General features: G+C 51.9%; 1 protein-coding gene across 2 annotated transcripts; it reads left to right on the forward strand.

Annotated features, from left to right (window-relative positions):
- DYNLL2 (dynein light chain LC8-type 2) lies at positions 306 to 8,448 on the forward strand. 2 transcript variants are annotated; one of them, XM_021067271.1, is made up of 3 exons: positions 306 to 428; positions 4,308 to 4,446; positions 6,359 to 8,448. In XM_021067271.1, the coding sequence occupies exons 2-3, from the start codon at positions 4,315 to 4,317 to the stop codon at positions 6,494 to 6,496; spliced, it is 270 nt and encodes an 89-aa protein (XP_020922930.1). In that variant the 5' UTR covers positions 306 to 428; positions 4,308 to 4,314; the 3' UTR covers positions 6,497 to 8,448. The 2 variants fall into 2 exon arrangements, with proteins under 2 accessions (XP_020922930.1, XP_003131683.1); XM_003131635.5 differs by lacking the exon at positions 306 to 428 and adding an exon at positions 1,259 to 1,524.

A 9,819-nucleotide genomic window follows, 5' to 3' on the forward strand; every position in this document is an offset into this window, starting at 1 on the left:
TACGAAGCTCCAAATCAGAGCAGGCCAGGGCCAGAACAAGTCTGACTTCCCCACCACGAAGGGAAACTGATAGGAATGATCAGAAGCTTCTGAATCCTCACTGTGTGGCCCAAGTGCTTGGCTCTCAATAAAGACGCTCACCATTCCTTTAGGTAGACACTGTTGTGAAACACAGGGGAAGAAAAGAGCAGCTGTTTCCTGTTCTTCTCTGGAGGTGGGTGGGGTGGGGTGGAGCCGAGGGCAGGCATCCCCCGCCCCCAGTGTGCCCAGGCCTTTATACACACTCCCACAAACAGCCTGTTCCAGCCATCAGAGGGGCTGCTGCCTAAAAGGGCCACTTTTCAGCCTAGAAGCCAAGTCCAGGCCAGACCTTTGGTGACCTGGCAAAAGCTCTGCCCTCTCTGTTCCTTGTTTCTGTCCTTTACAAGGTGAGGAATATGGATGGGGTGAATTTTAAGGCCCCTGGCAGCTGAGCGTGCTTTGGTTTGCACCTCTGCAAACCAAAAGGGTTGTTTCCACACGCTTCAGTCTTGCCTAACCAGACTGGTAGGGGCCGACTGACCAGAAATGGCTACTCTCATCTCTCTTCCAGGGGCCTGTGGGCCAAAGACAAATCTCCCTTCTCACAACTGCGCTTAGGGCTTGCCTCCTTTGCTCTCAAAGATAAATAGCAGCTGGGGCCCCAGATGGGAACTTGGGTCCTGCGGCCTTGAGGCTCTGGAACAAAGGCTGAGCAGGATGGGGAAGGGGCCTTCCCAGAAAGTGAGGGGAGGGGAGCCCTGGGGCTCTTTACGGCTTCACCTCTCGGTAAGACTGGCAGGCCTGGCAGTTCTTTCCTTCCCACGGTTTTGGGAAGGAATGGAGAGGGAACTCTCCATTCCCCTCTCTTCCCTTTATTCTCCCTCGGATTGGGGTCTTTACGCCCCTCCCTCTCTTTCCCTCTCTCTGAACTTCGCCTCTTTATGCCTTTTTAGGCCTGGCCTCTCCAGCCCCGGGTGTAGGGGGGGTCTTGTATTCTTTTTTTTCTCCTTAAGGCCAAGTCTCCCTCCCCCACCCCTTTCCCGCTCCCCCTCCCCACCCCCCTCCCTCCGCCCCGAGGCATTGTGGGAGGAAACAAGATGTGGGGCGAGAGCGGCGCGGGGAGAAGCCCGCAGTGCGGGGCCGGGCGGGCGCAGCCAATGGGGAGCGCGGACGGCGGCGCGCGCGGCGGGGGGGCGGGGGCGGGGCGCTATTTCAGGGGGGGCCGCGCGTCGGGCGAGCTCAGCGGCAGAGCGGAGCGGAGCTGTGAAGCGTCAACGCGGAGCGGGGCCAGCGGGCGGGCAAGCGGGCGCGAGGCGGAGCGCGGGCGGCCGGGAAAGCTCGAGGGCGGACGGCGGCGCTCGGCCCGGGCCTGCGGGAGCCGGAGACCGCGGCGGCGGCGGCGGCGGCTGCTGCCGGAGGAGCCGAGGGTACACCGCCCTGCCCGCGCCCTGCCTCAGGCCATCGCTGCTCCCCCGGGGCCTGGTGCGGACTCGCCCCGTGAAGGTGAGCGGTGGGTGGGGGCGGCGGCCCGGAGCCGGGCGGGTTTCGGCGTGACGCCGCCGGCACCTCTCCCGCCCAGGGCTGCACCACCCTGTGCCCTCGCGACCCTGGGGGCGCGGCCGGGGCCCCGGGCTGCGGAGGTGTGCCCCCCCCCCAGTCCCCCGGGAGTCTCCCTGCGCCGCGCGGAGGCCCCTGGTGTCGGGGCCGGGGGAGAGCGGTGGAGCGGACTCGGGCGTGACGCGGCTCCTCCCGCCGCTGCCGCCACCCTCTGGGGCGTCCTTCCTGCAGGGAGGACGCCAGTCACTCCGGCGCTGCTCCAGGCCAGGCGGGGGAGGGCGGCCGGCCGGCAGGGCGGAGGTGGGGGCCGGGGCGCGGGGGGGGGGGAGGATGCTTTCTCTGGGCCCTGGTGCTGGCCTTCGGGACCGCAGCCCTCTGGAGGATGGGGTGGTGGAGGGAGGCGGCCCCTTGGGGATCCGAAGGCTTGGTAATACAGGCGTTTGTGCGTTGGGGGCTGGGGAGGGCGGGCGGTGTCGTTCGGAGGCTCGGCCTTTTTGTCGCAGGGCCGGGGATGGAGGAAGGGGAGCTGTCCTGGAGTGCTCTCTTCGCCTTTCAGAGGAGCCCTTGGCTCGTGACTGAGGCAGCTGGCCTGGGGCCCTCTGGTCATCCTTCAATCTGGAGGCCCAGGTTCCTGGCTTTTATTTTTCTCTCAGGGAGGAGGGGCTACACCGGCCCCTCCCTGTCCTTTCCTCACCGGCACCTTGGACAGGGGAGGCTGGGGCTCGGCCTCAACACTCAAACGCCTGGGGGCCGGGGGTGAAGAATTGTGGCATTGTAGTCACAAGACCAACATTATGTAACTGCAGGCTCTTCTGGAGGGTAAGGTGGCTTCTAATTACTGTGACAAAGTTGTTCCTTTGGACTTTGGGGCGGGGGGGGGGGCGAAATGAGGCAGTGGAGCAGGTGAGCTTGCCGGGGGCTGATTTCATACAGTTTTAACCAAGCCCCACCCCCACCCAACCCATTTGTAAACAGTGCCCCCTTCTGAGTGGTAACCTAGGATAGGCCACCAGGTGACACTCGTTTTCTTGACACTTAAGGAGCCTTGTAATAGAACATTCTGCGCCACTCCCTCGGCCTTTGCTCAGACCCTTTGAAGTTGCTGTGTTACTTCAACATTGCTTTTTAAAATGAAGATGTTGATTTTCCCCAGCTGGAATAGGTAGGCCTTGAACAGGGTTCTCCTGATCTTTTCCTCAACCCCAGCTGATGCTCATGGACTCCTCTTAAGGCTCTGACTTTTCCTCTCCGGAGTGTGGAAGCAGAGGTTGCTGGGACATTAACCTTTTGCCCTGCCAGCCTTTACTGAAGTGGAACCGGCCCTCCTTAATTTGACGATGCGGGACAAAGGTGCCCCAGATGCACTGAAGGGCTGCTTGGTATGCCTACGTTTTTCACATCTGGTGCAGGCCGAAGAAGTAGTCATGAATTCTGCTTTTTTCAGCCCATAGGCTAATGGGAACTCAGATCAAGGTGGTCTGGAATGATAGCATTCCTGTCCTTGAGCAGACAGGTCCATGTGTAGCTTGTATCAGACAGGGCTGGAATGACAGCATCTTTTGTCTGCTGGGCAATTTGGAGAGTAGTTGTGTGTAAGGAAGTGGGGCGGATTGCTACTGCTCTTTGGGATGGGACTCTGGTCAAGGACAGAGGATAGAATTTTGCAGTTCATCTCCTCTGCTCCTGCATAGCACCTCACTTGTTATAGACTGCCAGGCAGGTCCTGGCCAGTCCTTTTGGAATTTCTGTCATCCTAAGAAGGGACCCTGCAAGGGTCCGCCCTGGAACTCTGGTTGCTATAGGATGAATGCCATGGCTTAGATGGCAGGGATACAAAACAGTGCTGTTAAAATAAGAATTCTTCACCTTTTGTTGTCTCTGTCACCACTGGGCATTGGTAACCTAGAGTTTGGCAATATTTCTGTGAAGGGCCAGATAATGTTTTAGGTTTTAAAGGTCATATAGTTTCTTGTAACTGCTCAACTCTGCCATTGGAGTGTGTTTCTATAAATCTATTTACAAAAGCAGGTGTCAGGCTGAATCTGACTAATGTGATAGACCACTGTATATAGATTGTCCTTGCTTGCAATGTTCTCATATAACTTTAATCCTTATCCTAACAACCTCTGATAGAGAACTATCCTTGTTGCTAAAATGGAAATAATCAAATGCAAAAAGATGAAGTGATTTATCCAAAACCACAAGAGTTCACAGGACCAGAAGGCAAGCCTGATTCATCTTTCCACTGTGATACCAGTGATGTAATAATGGTCATTAAATCAAGGGCTTATTATGTTCAAGTGTTAAAACCACCTGGTTTACCCGTGGGTTAACTCTGAAGTCCCCATTTTAAGATGGTGGAACGATAGCACAAAGGTTAAGTAACTTGCTCAAGGACACAACTGATCGATGGTACATTGTAATATCTTGGCTATTGGTGCTATTAAAAAATAATGGAAATAGTTAAATTTAGAGTTGGAAAAGCCTCATTTTATATGTGGTAAAAATTGATGGTTTATTATGTCTTATTATTTACCTTTTGTTTCTCAGGCTAGGTGATCATGTCTCTGCTAAAATCTTAGGAGTTCCCTCTTCTAATGCCTCATGTCTGTGTTTTCTGCTGCCCTAACCTTCTGTGTTTGCCTCCCCCAAGGAGGCCCCACACCCATCTGCTACAGTTCATGCCCAGAGTATGGGGTTGCAACCTCATCTCTCTGCTTCTTCTGCAGTGTCACGATGTCTGACCGGAAGGCAGTGATCAAGAACGCAGACATGTCTGAGGACATGCAACAAGATGCCGTTGACTGTGCCACGCAGGCTATGGAGAAGTACAACATAGAGAAGGACATTGCTGCCTATATCAAGAAGGTGTGGTAGGAGAGCTGTGGCTGCTGGTCCAGGGGTAGGGGTGGAGAGCTGAGCTGTGTCCCAGGGAGGGCTGGAGTTGGGGACACAGGACATTAGGTATATTCCATGCAAACAGAACCCTAAGAACTGGCAAAGCAGACAGCTCAGGGAGTGATTCTTATTTACTAAATCATTCACTTTAAGAGCTGTTAACAGGAACTCTGTTGGAGTGTGTGTGTGTGTTTACAGATAACTGTATGACTATAGAACATCAGAGTGAAGCTTCAGGATTAAATATAACTGTCCCAATTCAAAACTATTTAAAATGAGATCAAGGATGTTTGAATGGAAAAAATCATATATAAATTTTTAGGAAGTTGCATCATTTTAAAGCAGGATATCCCTATAGTAATCATCATTATGTAGGAGGTTTTCTTTCTCTTAAAAAGGATTCTTGTACTCCATTACCTCCTCCTTACCGTCTTAAGAAAGGGTAGGCTTGAGTATATGTATGTATTTTTTAAATGAGCAGTATTGGGACAGTAGGCTTAGTTCCTGAATGAATGGGTGAATGGATATAGTTAACGTGGTAAGGAAGCAGCTGAGCCAGAAGTGAGAGGTGGTACCCAGAGTCCCTGATTCCCAGTCAGGATCCATGTCCATTGGTGGCATAGTCCCAGTCTTTCATAGTCTCACTTTTGGTATCCCAATGTTGCCAAAGAGTCATGGCATTTTGGTGCACGCAGGTGGTAGGGTGTCCGTGAGTTTTACAGAACTTTCCTACCCAGATGCAGGGGATGAGAAAGGGGAACGAGTCCTGAGAGACTTTTTCTGTGTGCAGATCAAAGGGGTGCAGAGTCAGCGGGGCTGTTAGGGGTTCTGGTTCCTTGTTGAGTGATGGCTTTTCTGTCCTGTTCAGGAAGAAATCTGGAATTATGGACTCCCAGAGCCAGAAGAGTCCTTAGATTATATCTGGTTCTGCTTTCTTGTTTTGCTGATGGGAAAATGAGACCCAAGGAAGTGACTGTAGTGCTCTCCTATGTTACACAGAGCCTTTAGTCAGGAATAAAGCTTGATTTGGTGACCCATGACCTTTCCACTGTTTCCTAATACCTTTTGGAGTCATGTAGTGTGGGAGCTGTGACGAGGCTAAAAACATCGTAGGTTGAGCACCTGGGGGACAGAGCCCTAGGTTTGGCAGCATTGCTGGGCCCATGGTGGAGGGCTGCTGTCTGTTCATGATCATGGCAGAATGCAACTAGAACTGAGCCATCTGTTTCCTGTTGTGTCCACAGGGTGGCAGGGAACTGCCTATCTGATTAGGTGGCAAGGATTTCCTAGTTGGCTTTGATGCTGAACATGTACCCCTGAGAGAAATGAGGGAATTGCCTTGATCTCATGGCTGAGGTCTTTGTTCTGGAGCTTACAGTCCACATAGAACCTGACACACTGGAGGGCCTTTAATGTTGACCCAGAATTACTTCCTGGTACTCCTGATGTTTGGTCCCATGCTTCGCTCTAGGTCGCTGGTTTTTGGTGTTTGGGAATGCTGGTTTAGGAATGTGAGAGGTGGTGGGCGGCAGTCAGGGAGGCTTGCTCCTCTGTTTTACTCATGCTTTGTGACACTGGAGTGGTCTTTTATTCCACTGGCTTTTCTGATTCCCTTGCTGAAGAATCACAGGGTGGGCTAGAATGAAGAGAAATAATCAGGTGTAAAGTGCTAGAGAGAAATAATGGAGCCTTTGTGGTGGTACATTATTCATGAGGGAAGGAGTGTCCTAGCCAGCCATAGAACCTGAGCTACTGAGGTTCAGAGAACTGAGGCCAGGGGGTGGGGTGGGGTGAAGCAACAACTAAATTAGTCATTCTGGTTTCTCATCTTCCAGCTGTCCTAATCACCTTTCTTCTCTTTTTTTTTTTATTCTTCTTTTAGGAATTTGACAAGAAATATAACCCTACCTGGCATTGTATCGTGGGCCGAAATTTTGGCAGCTATGTTACACACGAGACAAAGCACTTCATCTATTTTTACTTGGGTCAAGTTGCAATCCTCCTCTTCAAGTCAGGCTAGGTAGCCGCAGTGAAGGTGTCTGTGGCGGCGGCAGCGATGGCAAGCAGGCGGCGTTGCTGGGACTGTTTTGCACTGGGGCCAGCATCAGGATGTCCTCTCCAATGGCTGTGCTACTGCATGGACTGTATACTCGATTTCATGTGTATGTCGCAGTAAACAAAACCAAACTTCTTTCTGTTTAGTTGCCTGGGGAAGAAGGCTGCTTTATGTTTATTTTTCAAGACTTAAAAAATTTTTTTGGTTTATTGCACTAGGAAATCTCTCCCACCCTTCCCCTTTCTCTTTCTCTCCCTATACATAATAAAAAGCCCTCAACAAAGCCTATAAGACTAGGAGGGCTGGGGAAAAGAAATAGGTTTCTGGAGGTGGAACTAAAACCGTGCAGCTGCCTCTTCCCGGTGGTGGATGCTGCTTTGGGAGGGCCAGGGAGGCTGCCGGGGGACAGTGTTAGGATTGGCAAGGAGGGAGGGAGTGAAAGGAGGATAGGGGGATTGATTTTAGTACCAGGGAGAATATTCCACTGAACTGTGATTCCACGGCTTGGGGCAGAGGGTGGGGCGGGGGCTGGATTCTTTAAGGGGCCCTGAGACGTGTTTGTCTGTGGTGTGTGGGAGTGGGGAGCAGACTTGTCTTGCTGTCTTTGTCAGGAGAGTTTCTAAGTAAGGGCTGTGTCTTTGTGGATTACCTTCTTTTATTCTTCCTGCCAGAGCTCATGCTAGGAGGATGTCGAGGGTAGGATTAGCTTGACTTTTTTTTTTTTCTTTTCTTTTCTTTTCATTCTTCTCTCCTTCTGTCTGCTCCCTGCTTAGCCCTCGGTTTTCTCATTCCTCTGAAGTTCTCTTAGAGCAGCCCCTGTTAGTAGGCTGGCAAGGGAATTTCTGGTGACTAGTTCCTTAGTTAGGTCTTAGCAATCAAACCAAATCAATGTCTCCCATAATTCTCCTCTGTGTACATGTGTGTGAGAGTGTGTGTGTGTCTCTTGGTTTGGGGTAGAGGGGAGGGAGGGGTAGGACTGGAATCTCTAGGGTGTATGGGTAGATAGGGTGCACAGTTAGTTCTGTGTGGGGGCCTTTATGTAAAAAAAACTCTGAGGGTGTCTGTTTTGGGGGTGAAGATGAGTATCACCACTTCCTCCCTAACCATCTGGCCTAGACACCGTTTGCCCTGGGGCCGTCTGCTCCCAGGAAGGCTTTAGGAGAATAGTCTAGGATGAGTGGCCATGCTGCCATCCACCCTGGAGCTGGGTCTCAGTGGAGAGGGAAAGTGACTTTGTGAGTGGTGGCAGCCTCTCTTGGGGGGCAGGGATGGAAGTGATAAAAGGCTGTTGAGGGGCTTTGGGGGAACTTTGGAGGAGGTCAGTCTTAGTGATGAAGCCAGGAATCGGGATAGAGCAGGGCTGCTAGTGGGAGGAGATTCCAGGAGGAGCGCTGGGAAATCTTGTCTGTGGATCAAACAGGGATGGGGTGGTGGGGGCGTCATTGCTGGTTGAGCTGTTGATTCTTAGAAATCTCATTAAAAACTCTTCTGTGTAGGGTTGATGCTGTGGGGGGGTGGGGGAGGGAGGGGATTAGGGATCCAGCTCATTTTTTTTTTTCCTCCATCCTTGGGATTGGTGGGGAGGCAGGAGAATGCCCCCTCCCCAAGCCTTTAGTGTGTGCTGAGCTTTCTTTTTGATGCTGACAGGGGAGGGTGGGGACTGGGATGGTGAGTGAGTTCCCTATATCAGATCTTTTTGGTGGGCACAAGACTGCTTGATTTTTGGTTTTACTTTTTTAATGAATGTCCAAATCTATGTTTCCCCCTGCCCTCCCAGACTTATGTGGCCAGTTGGAAATGTCTGGTTTGTGTTCATCTCTCCCTCATTTCTGGAGCAGGGGTTGAGACCCCACCACATCTCCTATGCTCTGCATCCACGCCTCTTTTGGACATTAAAGGTCGATTGATGCACTCCTGAGCTGTTTCGGTTTCTTGGGGCGGGGGGGTAAAGGGAATGGCATGGTGGCAGTGGTGTCGCACATGGGTTGGGTAGGTATCCAGGGTGGGGTAGAGTGGGGGCTAAAGAGGTACTGTGCAGAGAGGTACTGATTGGCCTGAATCAGATCTTAGTTGTAGGGCCTAGGTGGGCCCCTTAAGTGGGGGAAAACGAACCAGCAGCACTCTCCCACAAGAGTTCCTGGGTCATTGGTGGAGATGGCTCAGTGAGCCACAGTCTTCCGTAGAATAGATGCTGTGTCCCAGTTTCCAGTTCCAGGTCCCAGTTTCTGGCAGAAACTGGAGGTCTTCAGAAAGTGGAAGCTCTTTAAGTAGAACTTGAATGAGTCTCTGACTCCTGGGTTATTCTGGTTGTCCCAGTTGGAGCTCCTGCCCCCATACACCTGGAGAAGTCTAGAGTATCTGGAGACACATCTGAGAGGATCTGCCCACCCTGACCCTAAGCCACTGAGGTTTGGGCTTATGGCTACAACCCTTGTGGAGGGTTTGAGGGAGCAGAGGTATTTCTGTTAGTTACTCACTGAAAAACATTTGTTTCTTTGCTTTTTAGGGTCACACCCATGGCATATGGAGGTTCCCAGGCTGGGGGTCTAATTGTAACTACAGCTGCCCCCTACAGCACAGCCACAGTAGCACCAGATCCTTAACCCACTGAGCAAGCCCAGGGATCAAACCTTCATCCTCACAGCTGCTAGTCAGATTCATTAACTGCAGAGCCAAGACGGGAACTCCCAACATTCGAGTTTTTATGCTGGGGCCTGGGATGCTGTTGGTGTAGAACAAAACAGGGAAGTTCTGTTCTTTCATAGTGCATACTACATTCCAGTGGGCGGAGCAGACATACACTTTGAAAAGCCAATAGTGAGTGATAAATACTGTCAAGGAAATAAACTGGGCAAACGAGCCATTGATGCTGGAGGGAGGTAGATCCCGTGTCCTTCACAAAGGAAGTTGGGCTGGATCTAGGGGAGAAGCCTCAACCTTTGTTGGTATGAATAATTTGTCAGAACTGGAGTTTTGGGGGTAGAGAGTGTGGTGGCCACAGGCCACATTTTGTGATGGGTGTCTTTAGGGGTAAAACTCCTGTTGTGATGGGAGAGGCAGTCCAGGTGGCATCTGTGGACAACATGTTTCTGCACAGGTAGGTACACGGTGTTTATCTAGAAGGTTAAAGCTACAAGGCTTCCAGAGAGGAGGAGCCCCCACCACATGGGGCCCAGGAGGGGCAACAGAGGAGCATGGACTGCAGAAGGGGCAGTGGAGGCAGGTGGAAATCACACCACAGAAGATTGCCACCGTCAGAACTGCCTGCAGAGGAAGAAGGGGCCTTA

This window comes from Sus scrofa, chromosome 12, assembly GCF_000003025.6.
Source record: "Sus scrofa isolate TJ Tabasco breed Duroc chromosome 12, Sscrofa11.1, whole genome shotgun sequence".
In the NCBI taxonomy this organism is placed as follows: domain Eukaryota; kingdom Metazoa; phylum Chordata; class Mammalia; order Artiodactyla; family Suidae; genus Sus; species Sus scrofa.